The following is a 17,219-nucleotide window of genomic DNA, read 5'->3' as shown; positions in this document are numbered from 1 at the left end:
CTAGAAACCACCCTGAACACCCTAGCAACCACCCAGAATACTCTAGCAACCACATAGCAACACCCCAGTGACCACTTAGCAACCATCCAAACAGCTCAGCTTTTTGTAAGCATAATATCAATGAAATGTTTGTTTTAAAAATGCTTATCATGAACTGTAAAATGCACTCAAACTGTAGATAGGTGTCTGAAACACACCAGACGTCTGTACTGACCCGGCCTGATCCTTCTGAACCTCTGTGTCACTCAAGATTCCCCGACACCCACTCGCTCATCACATGACTTCCTGCCGACTCTCTCATAGAACACACTGAGAAGAGACTCGCTCCACGCTCGAGGTCTTCCGTCTTCTGCTCGTGTGTGTGTGTGTGTGTGTGTGTGTGGAGGGCCTCGACACACTGACGGATGATGATGGACAGAGAAGACAAGACAGCAAACTTCCACAGACTCCTATCAGGTGTGTGTGTGTGTGTGTGTGTGACAGTGATCAAGGGACATCATATATCACATCATGGCTTTTTGTTTGAATCATTCATCAGTTTCCTCTGATGATTTAGAGTTTCAACAGAGACTTGACTTCCTTCTTCTGTGGTTTGTTTGCAGAAATGCATCACGCCTCTTTGTTTTTACTCGCTTTAATAGCCAGACGACAGCAAAACAGCTTTTAAAACACAAAAAACTTTCATGAAGTATTAGAATACAGTATGTTTAGTGTTCTTCTTGTGTCTGAATGCATGTGTGTGAACTGTGAACAATGATTTTTCAAAGTTCACTGCCAAAAAAAACCTAAAAACGATTCTTGTTTCCAGCAGAAATATCTAAACATTAATAAATCAAGATACATTTACTTGACAAGCAAAACTACTTGAGATTTTAGGGCTTGTTTACTGAAAAGTTTATCAAAATTAAGTGAGTTTATGCTTAAAACAAGGAAAGATATCTGACAATAATCTTGCTTTCCCTTTGAATTAGTTTTTTTATTGCAATATTCTTGCATATTGAATTTAAAAAATGTTGGCAATTCTTGCATATTGCAATAAAAAAACATAGTATATTCTTGCATATTGCAATAAAAATGTTGCTTATTCTTGCATATTGCAATAAAAAAGCATTGGATATTGCAATAAAAAACGTTGCATATTCTTGCATATTGCAAAAACGTTGCTAATTATTGCATATTGCAATAAAGAACATAGTATATTCTTGCATATTGCAATAAAAAAACGTTGCATATTCTTGCATATTTCAAAAACGTTGCCAATTCTTGCATATTGCAATAATTTTTTTTTGCTTATTCTTGCATATTGCAATAACAACGTTGCCAATTCTTGCATATTGCAATAAAAACATAGTATATTCTTGCATATTGCAATAAAAAACGTTGCCAATTCTTGCATATGGCAATAACAAGACAAGACAAAAATACTAAGCATTTATTTCATTGCAATTTAAACACATTTTTTGCATTGTTGTAAATAAAACAAAGATTATTGTAGTGTTTTACAAGAAGTCTTTCACGTTTAATTCAATGTTCAATTTTTTTAATGAAATTTACAAGCAATTTCTGAATGAAAAACTGTTTTTGTTTTTTAACGATCCTATGATGATATGAATGATGTCCGACAGAGGAGAGCTGCAGCTCGGATGTGTCCAGCGACTCGTGTGAATACTATCAGACGGAGATATTCGGGCTGTTGCCGAGCTCACAGGCTCATCGACGGCCGCACGCAGACGCCGTCACACAGCATCCCGGCGAGGGTCTCGGCACGGCCAGAGTCTCCTGGAACCCCAGTGTCCCGCTCAGAGCTCGACCTGTCTGTCTGCAGGGCAAGAGAGACATCAGGTGAGTCGAATCGCGTCCAGACACAGCAGACGTCCAGGCTAACACAAGGCAGAGTTTGGGCTGTCAGTGAAAATGTAATAGACGTCTAAACCATCGCCCAAAAATAGACTAGTCATCAGTTAGATAACAAAGAAATGAAATAAGTGAAGAAATTAAACCAAACACCATCTCGTTTATCTGTTTATCATGCATCTCGCAAGTTATTTTGGGAAAAACGAAACCAAATGCAAGGTTATTTTGGCTAGAAGTGTGTTACTCATATCCGGACTATATCAGGTCTATAGTTAACCGAGTGCAGGATGACTTAAAATTATTTAAATTAATTAAAGTCCCCTTGTGCTGTAAATCCAGCGTTTAATGTTGTTTATGTGTCTATGTGGTGTTTTTAATACGCTTTAAGACACACCATGTGTAAGTTCATAAGTCGACAGCATTGCTGAGTATTTTCTGCTTAAAACTGCAGTGAACCAAAGACAGTCTCAAAAACACGGTTTGAAATCGCTGGTGTTTCTGACGTCACAAACGACCTTGTAACCAATCAGATCAACGTGTGATCGTCAACCAGTGGATCTCTGAGCTGAGTGAGTGAGTGGAGGCGGGGCTCATCTGCATATTCATAGAGCCGCGCATACTAAACGAGGCAAGGGTGTCGAGTTACATTCAAGATATTTTAAGACATGAAGATTGGAAAAAACTTTTAAATATGTCATTTTGGTGATCAAAGATGAGTTTTAACGGAGACAATGATTGACTACAGGGGGACTTTAACACAAAGCCTACTGTATTATATTTGATACGCACATTTCAAAGGCCTCTAAATGATCAACATGATCGAAACTGCATGAAAAACCTGTTGCACACAATCTGTCGTCTGATTGTTTAGACCTTTTTTAGCAAGTAAACTGAAGCCCACGGTTCTTCAAACTTTTGAAATCACAAAATGAATTGTGCTTTATGTAATAGTTCAGTACTCCAGGTTAAAAGTTAGCAGCTTTATCATAATTACAGCATAAATACAGAAATATCGTAGTCTATATTGGGGAGCCTTCAAACGTTGTATTTTAAGTAGTGGATTGAGTGAATTATCCACAAACGCATCGGCATCTAGTGGTCAGTTTCAGAGTTTCAGTTTTGTTTGTGCCAATCAGAGAGAGGCAGCATGTGCAGAGACGCAGCATTGGCTACTGGGACTCGTGGAGGCGGAGCCAGCAAACCACAAGGCGGCGCTTAAAGGAGCATGTGGGCGGGGCCCTGTCAGGACTGTTGCCATGGAGACACGCGATTCATAAGATCGAAGGTGAGTGTCGAGTATGTAGTGGTGTGCAGATCGAGGCTTCGTGAAACGCTGAAACAGTTGAAGCAAATGTGTCGTATTGTGTCGAGGCTTCGAAATAATCCACGGGGACCCCTAGTGGTCAGAACAGAGTAAATGCAACCAAAAACCCATGCCAAACATGCATAAAAACAAATATACAAATATATATATATTACAAATATATTGCAATATTTTTATTAAGGGTAAAATCTTTCAAATAAGATAATCAAGTGTCTATATGTTCTTTTAGCAATTGTCAGGGTTTGTTTTGTTTGTTCTATGAATGGCTCAGCTAAACAAGCCAATAGACTACTACATTAATGTTAAATTAGCATAATTACATCTGATCCACAGGCCAGTTTGGTGTCGGGGTGAAGGCGTACTTTGTGTTTCTGCGGTATTTGCTGTGGTTGAACCTGCTTTACTGCGTGATCATCGCCGGCTCTGTGCTGACGCCAACGCTGGTGTTCAGGCAGGACTCAGGTACGAACACTAGGACCGGCCGTTCACTCCGAGGACAGGCAAAACTACTCCAGATTTTAAAGCTTGTTTTCCGAAAAGTTTATCAAAATTAAGTGAGTTTATGCTTAAAACAAGGAAAGATATCTGCCAATAATCTTATTTTTCCTTTGAATTAGGTTTTTTTATTGCAATATTCTTGCATATTGAATAAAAAAAGTTGCCCATTTTTGCATATTGCAAAAAACGTTGCATATTATTGCCTATTGCAATAAAAAATGTTGCATATTATTGCATATTGCAATTTTTTTTGCATATTCTTGCATATTGAATAAAAAAAGTTGCCAATTTTTGCATATGGCAAAATCCCTCAGCATATTCTTGCATATTGAATAAAAAAAGTAGCCAATTTTTGCATATGGCAAAATCCCTCAGCATATTCTTGCATATTGAATAAAAAAAGTAGCCAATTTTTGCATATTGCAAAAAATGTTGCATATTCTTGCATATTGAATAAAAAAAGTTGCCAATTTTTGCATATGGCAAAATCCCTCAGCATATTCTTGCATATTGAATAAAAAAAGTAGCCAATTTTTGCATATTGCAAAAAACGTTGCATATTCTTGCCTATTGCAATAAAAAATGTTGCATATTATTGCATATTGCAATCTTTTTTGCATATTCTTGCATATTGCAATAAAAAAAGTTGCCAATTTTTGCATGTTGCTAAAAAAGCGTTGCATATTATTGCATATTGCAATAAAAGAGTTCACATCACAACTATAACGATAACGGCACATTCAGAACGATATCGTTGGAATCACATTCAGAATGGTAATTTTTTCAGCTGATGAACGATAAAAACATTGACAGCCAATGGGAATCCATCCTGCTTTAAAAGCTCAAGTATTTAAAGCGGCGGACAACAAAACTGCAGCGCACTTTTAAGGCTCGTTCACACCAATAACTAAAGATAACTATATTAGCGTCCACACCAGCGCACAATATCTTTCTGTTTATTATAAGCGCGGTGCAGTTTTGTTGTCTGCGGCTTTAAATGTGCAGAAAGCGATTTCTGAGAAACGCTGTTTGAAATGGAACAGACCGAGCACCAAAACACACAATAGCCAATCAGCAGTGAGGGGCGTGTCCACGCATTAGGGGGGAGGGGCCTGTGTTGCATAGTGTGTTCATGGATTTGTGGGCGGGGCTATACAGTTAGGGGTGTGGTCCTGTCGGGTAGGGGCGTGTTTGTTTTGGTGATTTCAAATAACGGTTTCTCACAAATTGCTCACTGCACCTTTAAATGCTCGAGCTCTTTAAAGCAGGATGGATTCTGATTGGCTGTCAGTGTTTTTATCGTTCATCGGCTGGAAAAAATCGTTCTGAAAGTGATTCCAATGATATCTTTCCTTTGTGCCGTTAATATGATTGTTTGTGTATAATTTGCTAATCTTTTTAGATTTTTAGAAATATATCTTGTCCTTGGTGTGAATGCTAATGTAGTTATAATTATAGAAATATTTACAGTTATCATTTTTGGTGTGAACAGGCCTTTAGAGTTGATGCACTAAAACTGACCTATTATGTCATATGAAATCTTTTTTTTTTAGGCCATCCAAAAAAAATCTTTGGATATAAAGACATTTTTGTCGGATCAGTAAGTAATTTTATGATTATCACTCTCTAATTTCCACACTGATCATCATTTTCAGATTTTATTTAATTAACTCATTTACCATAAATGAAAACTCACTCTCGGTAACCAGAAAAGAAAAGTCATGTGGTTTGTTATGCTGCATTTGCCTTTATATTGAGTTATGTTTCCTTTCTGTAATGTAGTAAAAACAGTTTTTATTCTATTTCCTGACATTTCACAACTGCCTATTGTTTTTGATAGTACATGCACAGATATAAATGTATGTATGGGGATTACAGTTAACCAGGATATTGTTTTAATGGTTTACGGCAGTCAGATTTATGTTTATTTGCATGTAAAAAAGGTCACTGTCTTGTTTTTTCATCTGTCTTCAACACTCTGCATGCTCTCTCTCTCTCTCTCTCTCTCTCTCTCTCTCTCTTCTGTTCTGGTTCTCTCTGTGTTTTCCAGGGTGTTCTTGAAAACTCTCCAGTGTTTCATAGTTTCTACACTCGTGGGTCTCTAGATTTGGCCTGTTTAAACACTCCACTCCTCTTTCTACTTGGCATGATCTCTGTCCTCTTTCTCAGCATCATCATGGTGGTCCGCAGGTCAGATCATTCACCCTGAGCTATTAGACCAATGTTCCTGCTTCAGTGCAACTCACAGATTGAGATTTCAGCCGAAACATGCATTTGCTGCTCTTGACTGCTAAGTGGCGCTATAACCATAGACTGAATCAACAGCATCATGTCTAATTGTCTCTCAGTTTGCAGATGCTGTGCATAGAACTGAACAGCTATTGAACTGGGAACATTCATATTGGCAACACACGTGTACATGTGTTTCTCATTTTAATTGTTGTGAATGGATTCATTAATATGTGAGTGAATGCAAAAGTTTTGTGAGTGAAATTATTAAAAAAATTATATTAAGCAAACAAAGTTTCTTGGTAGAATGCAAAAGTTTGGTGAACAAATGGAAAAGTTTGTGAGTGAATGCAAAAGTTTTGAGACTGAATGCAAAAGTTTTGAGCAGGGACGTCGCTAGGCCCTTTTTGGGGGGCTTCAGCCCTAAACTTCTGCCTAGCCCCCCTAAAAATGTGTGATTAATGTAGGCTACACAAATTCATGTTCGCTTCAGTCTTGTTATAATCAGATTCAGCGCGTTCTTCATCTTCAATCCGCAGCGGCGCCGAGCAGAGAGCACGTCAGAAACAGAGCACAGGGTGTGTGTGTGTGTGTGTGTGTTCATCTGAGCCTCATTGGTCTGTCACTGCTCGTCAATGTCAGAATATTTGAGATGACCAATAAAATCAAAGTGCGACTCGACGCGTACGGTCAAGTGCGAGATAAGATGTAAGTAGCTAAACTTAACATTTCATATTTTACTTTTTTTATGTCATAAATGTTAAACGAATGACGAAAAATAATCAGGCAAACTAATATAGTTGTGTCTAATTTCGCCATTTTGAACTGAAAATAGGCTGTAACGTGACTCATGTAATGTAATAATTAGTTTACAAGAAACATTAACAAAGCCGTTTTCATCATGTTAGGCACAAGATTAATAATGAATGTGTACATATTGAGAATATAATACAAATTGTAGCCTTTAGTAAATTAAAAAAGCTCAGCTTTAGGAGGGGAAGAGAAAGGGATGAAGAGACTGAGAAAAAAGAAAGAGTGATGGAGATGAGAAGAGAGCAGGTATTGACAAATAATCTGCCCACTGACATGGTTTTAAAGCTATTTCTTATCCTTTTTTTTGGTCTTCAAACGTCTTGAAATGCACATATCAGAGAAATAAAAAATTTGAACCCCCTACCAACCTCAAATTTAGGACCTCTGTGACTAAAGCCCTGTCTACGGCCCTGTATTAGGCATTAGATCAATAATAAATGTGTAGCCTACATATTGTGAATGCATTTAATAAACGTAATTACCTTTAGTAGCTTTCAGTAAATAAACGCGTCTGAGAAAATGATTCATAGGCAAAATCAACCTATCAGTTGACCCTATGTTTATTTTCTTCACTGACAGACAAAAATGAAAAGCCTATATCAGTCAAAGCTCAGCTGGGCGAGATAAAAACAAAGAGAAAAAGAGTGTGATGCTGATGAGGAGAGAAAAATTATCAGCTGCCCACTATCCAAGTTTTTTGGCCTTCAGAACATCTTAAAATGCACATATGTAGATCAGAGAAATCAAAATTTTTTCGGGGAGACCCAGAACCCCCATATTTGCCCTACCTCACATTTGGGACCACAGTTATTATAAAACCGTGCCTTTGCATCGTAATGAAAATGGTTTATAGTGAGCTTTAGATCCTAAACTAAAGTGTTACCTTTTTTTATAATTTAAAAAAAAAAAGTAATATTGGGGGCTTAGCCCCCCCTAAAATGAAAATCCTAGTGACGCCCCTGGTTTTGAGACTGAATGGAAAAGTTTTGAGACTGAATGCAAAAGTTTGAGTGAATGCAAAAGTTTTTAAAACTGAATGCAAAGGTTTTGTGATTGAATGCAAAAGCAATTAAATCTAAGTTTCCTCCGACCTCATCATTTTGTCCATCTCCGTGTCCCTTAGGGTCTCTGTACACTGATGTCTATTCTCTCTTTCAGGACGGTTGTGGGATACAAACACTCGTGGCTCACTGGAAACCGCCTCAGTTCAAACCTGAGCTACAAGGTTTTCTGTGGGTGGGATTTCAGTATTCAGGACTCGCAAGCAGCAACACTGAAACAAAACTTCATCAGAAACGAACTGAAGGTGAAAGGTCAACACGAGCTTCACGTATCTGTCATGTCAGACTCAGAGTTTATAAAGAGGTTCAGATACAGGAACAGGATTCGGGTTGTGCAACATTTTTCTAAATTGCATAATCATTTGTTAACAAACAAGCATTCATTTGTTTAATTAGCTCATTGTTTCTGCATTAAATTATTACATTGTTTAAATTAATACCTTTTTTCGCTAACTGTGATTTTGTATATGTATTTCTGAAATGCATAACTTAGACAGTCTCCTCTGATAATATAATTGTAACGTGGACTCGTACACTTTCAGTAAAGCTGCTTTGAAATGATGTGTGTTGTGAAAAGCGCTATACAAATAAATGTGAATTGAATTGTGTGCATGACCTCTGACCTCTTCTCCAGATGGATCTAGAAGAGCAGAAGTTTCACGAGCGGGTCCAGCGGCGATCGCTCAGACTCTGGGTTCGGCTCATCCTCCTGCGGGTCTTTCTGAACATCATTGTGCTGGTTCTTCTGGGAAGCGCATTCGCTCTGATCTTTTACAGCATCGTTCTGTCACAAGAGAAGGTACTGTACATGTATAAAGGTAAAACGAATAGTCTTGATGTTGTTTTCAGGCTCTACTAGAGCAGATTCTGCTTGAATGTTGATTATTTTCCTCATATTCTCCATTGTTGCGGCTCCTCTCTTCCCAGTCTGTCAGTAATGCTCTGTTTACTTCCTGTCTCTATGAAGCCCCTCCTTCTGAAAAGCACACTGTGCTCTGATTGGTCGGCTGGAGCAGTGTGTTGTGATTGGTCGAGCGCTTCGAGTGTTGGAGAATGTCCCGCCCCTTTCCATAACCGCCAGTTTAACACACTACTGGCTAACTCAACCAGGCCCCGCCCCTTTATTCTGCGTATGAATTATTATAATGAGGAATATTGTGACGTGTTCCCAGAAGAAACTCAAGCAGAATGGATGTTTAAGAAAGTGAGTTCAGTTGTGTTTCCTAATGATTGTCTCTCTTGTCACTATAAGGTTCTTAACTGGTCTCTGATGTTGGAGTATCTTCCTCCAATCACAATGGCGACGATAAACTACATATTGCCGCACATCTTCAGTAAAGTCTCAGAGTTTGAAGATTATTCACTCACCATCCAGCTCAACCTCACCCTGATCAGGTCAGAAAGGTCATGCCCTTTGACCTCTAGTGTGTGTTACATGTTCCTGTAGTATTAAAAACAGCACAATCTCAACTACTTGATTTTTTTTATTTAATTGCAATTTGCAAAATGTAAATTATCGCCCTGCTCTTTATATGAAGCTGAATATATTGGTTCGTACAACTTTATCCGCATACATAAAGTATATTCACATGCAGTTTGATTGTTTATGTGATTGCAAAATGTAAACTATACTATCGTCCAGCTCTAATCTTCTAAATGCAACTATAAGGCATGAAGATATTAAGATATTATAAACATAACCTCATGATATTCTGTTAAGCTGCTTTGAAACGATGTGTGTCAAAATAGGCCTTGACTTAAACTCATGTGAATATTACAGGAGTATTTTCCTGAAGTTGGCGTCTTTGGGCATCTATCTGTTCTTCCTCCTCATAAGATCTCCAACCGAACACCAGGTTTGTTCACAGTTGTTTCTCCTAGACAACAATGAGATTCCATGATGGGGACTTTTGAATTCTTTTTGCTCAGATTTGCAGAGAACCCTGCGGAGAGAACGCGTTCGGGAAGGAGATGTACAAACTCACCGTCTTCAACTTCCTGGAGTGTTTCTTCAATGCGTTTTTTGTGGCTTACCCAAGAACGTGAGTTACTTAAACTTCATTGAACCCGGTTTAGCTAAAATATTTACCCCTCAGGTTAATACTATTAGTAAGCATTTCAATAATTTAACACATTCGCTTGTTCACGGATGTCGGTTAATGCTCGTAAGACACAAATTATTATCTTTTTGTAATTGACCGTTCGCAGGCCCCTCCCCCAAAATGGCTATTGTCCAATCACACATCATAGCAACCGTTACTATGTGAGCAGGTCCGTCAAACATTGACTCCAAGCAAGATGGTAAAGCGGTGCGCCCACGGCATTTGTAAATCGGACACTAGATATCCCGAGAGATTGTCTGGAGGAGTTGTGTTCTTTCCGTTTCAAAAGCCGAAAACACAACGTGCGCGGTCCATACAATGGATAAAACAGTGTGGACGGCCCCACTCCCAGTTACATGTGTCGAACATGGTTAACTCGCGTGCAGCGTGCGTGAGACTGAGACACTGAGATTAGTCAAAGACACATGGAGAAAGCAGATCAAGAGGATCCACAAAGGAAGTACGTTTTCTAAAGTGTTGTTGTTAACATGATATTTTCGGGGGTAAATGAAATATCGTAACGAATAGAAATAATGTATGGTTATCTGCATCTTTCCGTCTATTATGTATTACTTTTTAAACACGACAATCGCATTCAGCATGACACGCAAGCGGTTGCCGTGGTAATGAACAACCTGCTTGTTAAAGCGAACGAATAATCCTGTATCTGAGGCAAAGGTTTTAAGAGCGAACGCAAAGTTTCTCGTAACGCCAAGGTTTTAAGAGCGAACGCAAAGTTTCTCGTAACGCCAAGGTTTTATGAGCGAACACAAAGTTTCTCGTAACGCAAAGGTTTTAAGAGCGAACGCAAAGTTTCTTTTAACGCAAAGGTTTTAAGAGCGAACGCAAAGTTTCTCGTAACGCCAAGGTTTTATGAGCGAACACAAAGTTTCTCGTAACGCAAAGGTTTTAAGAGCGAACGCAAAGTTTCTTGTAACGCAAAGGTTTTAAGAGCGAACGCAAAGTTTCTCGTAACGCAAAGGTTTTAAGAGCGAACGCAAAGTTTCTCGTAACGCAAAGGTTTTATGAGCGAACACAAAGTTTCTTGTAACGCAAAGGCTTTATGAGCGAACACAAAGTTTCTTGTAACGCAAAGGTTTTATGAGCGAACGCAAAGTTTCTCGTAACGCAAAGGTTTTAAGAGCGAACGCAAAGTTTCTCGTAACGCAAAGGTTTTAAGAGCGAACGCAAAGTTTCTCGTAACGCAAAGGTTTTAAGAGCGAACGCAAAGTTTCTCGTAACGCAAAGGTTTTATGAGCGAACACAAAGTTTCTTGTAACGCAAAGGTTTTATGAGCGAACACAAAGTTTCTTGTAACGCAAAGGCTTTATGAGCGAACACAAAGTTTCTTGTAACGCAAAGGTTTTATGAGCGAACGCAAAGTTTCTCGTAACGCAAAGGTTTTATGAGCGAACGCAAAGTTTCTTGTAACGCAAAGGTTTTATGAGCGAACGCAAAGTTTCTCGTAACGCAAAGGTTTAATGAGCGAACGCAAAGTTTCTCGTAACGCCAAGGTTTTAAGAGCGAACGCAAAGTTTCTTGTAACGCAAAGGTTTTATGAGCGAACGCAAAGTTTCTCGTAACGCCAAGGTTTTATGAGCGAACGCAAAGTTTCTCGTAACGCAAAGGTTTTATGAGCGAACACAAAGTTTCTTGTAACGCAAAGGTTTTAAGAGCGAACGCAAAGTTTCTCGTAACGCAAAGGTTTTATGAGCGAACGCAAAGTTTCTCGTAACGCAAAGGTTTTATGAGCGAACACAAAGTTTCTTGTAACGCAAAGGCTTTATGAGCGAACACAAAGTTTCTTGTAACGCAAAGGTTTTATGAGCGAACGCAAAGTTTCTCGTAACGCCAAGGTTTTTAGAGCGAACGCAAAGTTTCTTGTAACGCAAAGGTTTTATGAGCGAACGCAAAGTTTCTCGTAACGCAAAGGTTTATTGAGCGAACGCAAAGTTTCTCGTAACGCAAAGGTTTTAAGAGCGAACGCAAAGTTTCTCGTAACGCAAAGGTTTTAAGAGCGAACGCAAAGTTTCTCGTAACGCAAAGGTTTTATGAGCGAACACAAAGTTTCTTGTAACGCAAAGGCTTTATGAGCGAACACAAAGTTTCTTGTAACGCAAAGGTTTTATGAGCGAACGCAAAGTTTCTCGTAACGCAAAGGTTTTAAGAGCGAACGCAAAGTTTCTCGTAACGCAAAGGTTTTAAGAGCGAACGCAAAGTTTCTTGTAACGCAAAGGTTTTATGAGCGAACACAAAGTTTCTTGTAACGCAAAGGCTTTATGAGCGAACACAAAGTTTCTTGTAACGCAAAGGTTTTATGAGCGAACACAAAGTTTCTCGTAACGCAAAGGTTTTAAGAGCGAACGCAAAGTTTCTCGTAACGCAAAGGTTTTAAGAGCGAACGCAAAGTTTCTCGTAACGCAAAGGTTTTAAGAGCGAACGCAAAGTTTCTTGTAACGCAAAGGTTTTATGAGCGAACACAAAGTTTCTTGTAACGCAAAGGCTTTATGAGCGAACGCAAAGTTTCTTGTAACGCAAAGGTTTTATGAGCGAACACAAAGTTTCTTGTAACGCAAAGGTTTTATGAGCGAACGCAAAGTTTCTCGTAACGCAAAGGTTTTAAGAGCGAACGCAAAGTTTCTCGTAACGCAAAGGTTTTAAGAGCGAACGCAAAGTTTCTTGTAACGCAAAGGTTTTATGAGCGAACACAAAGTTTCTTGTAACGCAAAGGCTTTATGAGCGAACGCAAAGTTTCTTGTAACGCAAAGGTTTTATGAGCGAACACAAAGTTTCTTGTAACGCAAAGGTTTTATGAGCGAACGCAAAGTTTCTCGTAACGCAAAGGTTTTATGAGCGAACGCAAAGTTTCTTGTAACGCAAAGGTTTTATGAGCGAACGCAAAGTTTCTCGTAACGCAAAGGTTTAATGAGCGAACGCAAAGTTTCTCGTAACGCCAAGGTTTTAAGAGCGAATGCAAAGTTTCTTGTAACGCAAAGGTTTTATGAGCGAACGCAAAGTTTCTCGTAACGCCAAGGTTTTATGAGCGAACGCAAAGTTTCTCGTAACGCAAAGGTTTTATGAGCGAACACAAAGTTTCTTGTAACGCAAAGGTTTTAAGAGCGAACGCAAAGTTTCTCGTAACGCAAAGGTTTTATGAGCGAACGCAAAGTTTCTCGTAACGCAAAGGTTTTATGAGCGAACACAAAGTTTCTTGTAACGCAAAGGTTTTAAGAGCGAACGCAAAGTTTCTCGTAACGCAAAGGTTTTATGAGCGAACGCAAAGTTTCTCGTAACGCCAAGGTTTTATGAGCGAACACAAAGTTTCTTGTAACGCAAAGGCTTTATGAGCGAACACAAAGTTTCTTGTAACGCAAAGGTTTTATGAGCGAACGCAAAGTTTCTCGTAACGCCAAGGTTTTTAGAGCGAACGCAAAGTTTCTTGTAACGCAAAGGTTTTATGAGCGAACGCAAAGTTTCTCGTAACGCAAAGGTTTAATGAGCGAACGCAAAGTTTCTCGTAACGCCAAGGTTTTAAGAGCGAACGCAAAGTTTCTTGTAACGCAAAGGTTTTATGAGCGAACGCAAAGTTTCTTGTAACGCAAAGGTTTTAAGAGCGAACACAAAGTTTCTCGTAACGCAAAGGTTTTATGAGCGAACGCAAAGTTTCTCGTAACGCAAAGGTTTTATGAGCGAACGCAAAGTTTCTTGTAACGCAAAGGTTTTATGAGCGAACGCAAAGTTTCTCGTAACGCAAAGGTTTTAAGAGCGAACGCAAAGTTTCTCGTAACGCAAAGGTTTTATGAGCGAACACAAAGTTTCTTGTAACGCAAAGGCTTTATGAGCGAACGCAAAGTTTCTTGTAACGCAAAGGTTTTATGAGCGAACGCAAAGTTTCTCGTAACGCAAAGGTTTTAAGAGCGAACGCAAAGTTTCTTGTAACGCAAAGGTTTTATGAGCGAACGCAAAGTTTCTCGTAACGCAAAGGTTTAATGAGCGAACGCAAAGTTTCTCGTAACGCAAAGGTTTTATGAGCGAACGCAAAGTTTCTTGTAACGCAAAGGTTTTAAGAGCGAACGCAAAGTTTCTTGTAACGCAAAGGTTTTATGAGCGAACGCAAAGTTTCTCGTAACGCCAAGGTTTTATGAGCGAACGCAAAGTTTCTCGTAACGCAAAGGTTTTATGTGCGAACACAAAGTTTCTTGTAACGCAAAGGTTTTAAGAGCGAACGCAAAGTTTCTCGTAACGCAAAGGTTTTATGAGCGAACGCAAAGTTTCTCGTAACTAGGGTTGGGTATCGTTTGAGTTTTATCCGATACCAGTACCTACTCGGTATTTTTTAAACGGTTCCGGTGCTTAAACGGTTCTTAAATCGGTACTTAAGAAAATGAAACCGCACACACTTTATCAAAAAATAATACCCTTTAATTTACAGGGCCAAACTGGACACAATATTAACTTAAATCTTTAAACCATATAAATACAAGTAGCATATGGTAATAATAAAACCAATATAAAATAAAAATTAATATTTACATAATATCAAATGAAACAATATTGTATCAAACAATGTAATAATACTGGAGATTAATAGAGATTACTAGCAGGCAGAGCTGCCAACTCTCACGCATTGACCGTGAGACTCACGCAAATGACCCTTTTCACACAGAAAAATCGCAGACAAAGAGGACACTGACACCGACAGACAAGACAGAGAAGGTTACTTTTGATATGGAACAAATCCACAGCTGTCAGATTCTGTCAATATGTTTACGAGATTCACACAATAAATAACGTTTTGGCTCTTTGAAATGTGACAGATCGCTGTAGCGCGTCAGTTCAAACGGCACGTGATACGGCAGCCTACAAATCCACTGCTTCTTAGCTACGCAGCGTTGAGTGAACCTATGAAAGAGAACATCTCTGGTTACTGGTGTAACATATCTCTCAAAAGGGAACGGGACGCCGCCAAGCTCCTCGCGCTGCCGACCAGCTTCCTTTTTCGGCAGAGAAATCAGAGGAGCAGATGGCGCGCGCGCGCCAACATATGACGACGTAAGTGCGTCGATGCGGCGCCCGCGCCATCAGCCAATGAATTGGCTTGATTCTATATGGGATTCAGACTATCGGCACACCCAGAGGACGTTCTGACGCGTAATTTTACACGTGAAATGCAGCCAAACCTTGCGAGAAAGAGCGCGCATGCGAGGAAGAGGAAACTGTGCTCCAAACTGTGTAGCACACGCACGGCGGAGAGGGAGAGAGCGAGAGACCTTGTGTGTGTGTGTGTGCGTGCGTGTGTGCATAATGAAGTTAGGCACCGAAATCAGGCACCGAAATTTTCGTTCTTATTCGGTCTGGTTACTACCGTTTACGTCGGAACCGGTTCCCTATTGGCACCGAGTTTCGGTACCCAACCCTACTCGTAACGCAAAGGTTTTATGAGCGAACACAAAGTTTCTTGTAACGCAAAGGTTTTAAGAGCGAACGCAAAGTTTCTCGTAACGCAAAGGTTTTATGAGCGAACGCAAAGTTTCTCGTAACGCCAAGGTTTTATGAGCGAACACAAAGTTTCTTGTAACGCAAAGGCTTTATGAGCGAACACAAAGTTTCTTGTAACGCAAAGGTTTTATGAGCGAACGCAAAGTTTCTCGTAACGCCAAGGTTTTAAGAGCGAACGCAAAGTTTCTTGTAACGCAAAGGTTTTATGAGCGAACGCAAAGTTTCTCGTAACGCAAAGGTTTAATGAGCGAACGCAAAGTTTCTCGTAACGCCAAGGTTTTAAGAGCGAACGCAAAGTTTCTTGTAACGCAAAGGTTTTATGAGCGAACGCAAAGTTTCTCGTAACGCAAAGGTTTTATGAGCGAACGCAAAGTTTCTTGTAACGCAAAGGCTTTATGAGCGAACACAAAGTTTCTTGTAACGCAAAGGTTTTATGAGCGAACGCAAAGTTTCTCGTAACGCAAAGGTTTTATGAGCGAACGCAAAGTTTCTTGTAACGCAAAGGTTTTATGAGCGAACGCAAAGTTTCTCGTAACGCAAAGGTTTAATGAGCGAACGCAAAGTTTCTCGTAACGCCAAGGTTTTAAGAGCGAATGCAAAGTTTCTTGTAACGCAAAGGTTTTATGAGCGAACGCAAAGTTTCTCGTAACGCCAAGGTTTTATGAGCGAACGCAAAGTTTCTCGTAACGCAAAGGTTTTATGAGCGAACACAAAGTTTCTTGTAACGCAAAGGTTTTAAGAGCGAACGCAAAGTTTCTCGTAACGCAAAGGTTTTATGAGCGAACGCAAAGTTTCTCGTAACGCAAAGGTTTTATGAGCGAACACAAAGTTTCTTGTAACGCAAAGGTTTTAAGAGCGAACGCAAAGTTTCTCGTAACGCAAAGGTTTTATGAGCGAACGCAAAGTTTCTCGTAACGCCAAGGTTTTATGAGCGAACACAAAGTTTCTTGTAACGCAAAGGCTTTATGAGCGAACACAAAGTTTCTTGTAACGCAAAGGTTTTATGAGCGAACGCAAAGTTTCTCGTAACGCCAAGGTTTTTAGAGCGAACGCAAAGTTTCTTGTAACGCAAAGGTTTTATGAGCGAACGCAAAGTTTCTCGTAACGCAAAGGTTTAATGAGCGAACGCAAAGTTTCTCGTAACGCCAAGGTTTTAAGAGCGAACGCAAAGTTTCTTGTAACGCAAAGGTTTTATGAGCGAACGCAAAGTTTCTTGTAACGCAAAGGTTTTAAGAGCGAACACAAAGTTTCTCGTAACGCAAAGGTTTTATGAGCGAACGCAAAGTTTCTCGTAACGCAAAGGTTTTATGAGCGAACGCAAAGTTTCTTGTAACGCAAAGGTTTTATGAGCGAACGCAAAGTTTCTCGTAACGCAAAGGTTTTAAGAGCGAACGCAAAGTTTCTCGTAACGCAAAGGTTTTATGAGCGAACACAAAGTTTCTTGTAACGCAAAGGCTTTATGAGCGAACGCAAAGTTTCTTGTAACGCAAAGGTTTTATGAGCGAACGCAAAGTTTCTCGTAACGCAAAGGTTTTAAGAGCGAACGCAAAGTTTCTTGTAACGCAAAGGTTTTATGAGCGAACGCAAAGTTTCTCGTAACGCAAAGGTTTAATGAGCGAACGCAAAGTTTCTCGTAACGCAAAGGTTTTATGAGCGAACGCAAAGTTTCTTGTAACGCAAAGGTTTTAAGAGCGAACGCAAAGTTTCTTGTAACGCAAAGGTTTTATGAGCGAACGCAAAGTTTCTCGTAACGCCAAGGTTTTATGAGCGAACGCAAAGTTTCTCGTAACGCAAAGGTTTTATGAGCGAACACAAAGTTTCTTGTAACGCAAAGGTTTT

At 39.6% G+C, this 17,219-nt stretch overlaps 1 protein-coding gene across 1 annotated transcript in view; it reads left to right on the top strand.

The window, feature by feature from the left end:
* Positions 1-347: 347 nt before the first annotated feature.
* Positions 348-17,219, top strand: part of tmc8 (transmembrane channel-like 8) — a 40,714-nt gene continuing 23,842 nt past the window's right edge. The window contains exons 1-11 of the mRNA XM_056241783.1: positions 348-456; positions 1,626-1,842; positions 2,991-3,139; positions 3,512-3,640; positions 5,230-5,276; positions 5,727-5,866; positions 7,877-8,024; positions 8,414-8,565; positions 8,989-9,174; positions 9,560-9,635; positions 9,709-9,821. Coding sequence (XP_056097758.1) covers positions 405-456; positions 1,626-1,842; positions 2,991-3,139; positions 3,512-3,640; positions 5,230-5,276; positions 5,727-5,866; positions 7,877-8,024; positions 8,414-8,565; positions 8,989-9,174; positions 9,560-9,635; positions 9,709-9,821 — 1,409 coding nt within the window. The 5' untranslated portion in view covers positions 348-404. The remainder of the gene's footprint in view (positions 457-1,625; positions 1,843-2,990; positions 3,140-3,511; positions 3,641-5,229; positions 5,277-5,726; positions 5,867-7,876; positions 8,025-8,413; positions 8,566-8,988; positions 9,175-9,559; positions 9,636-9,708; positions 9,822-17,219) is intronic.

The sequence above is a fragment of the Rhinichthys klamathensis genome, unplaced genomic scaffold, assembly GCF_029890125.1.
Source record: "Rhinichthys klamathensis goyatoka isolate OS25496 unplaced genomic scaffold, OSU_Roscu_1.1 h1tg000672l_1, whole genome shotgun sequence".
Lineage (NCBI taxonomy): Eukaryota > Metazoa > Chordata > Actinopteri > Cypriniformes > Leuciscidae > Rhinichthys > Rhinichthys klamathensis.
This window is presented reverse-complemented; position numbering and strand designations above follow the sequence as displayed.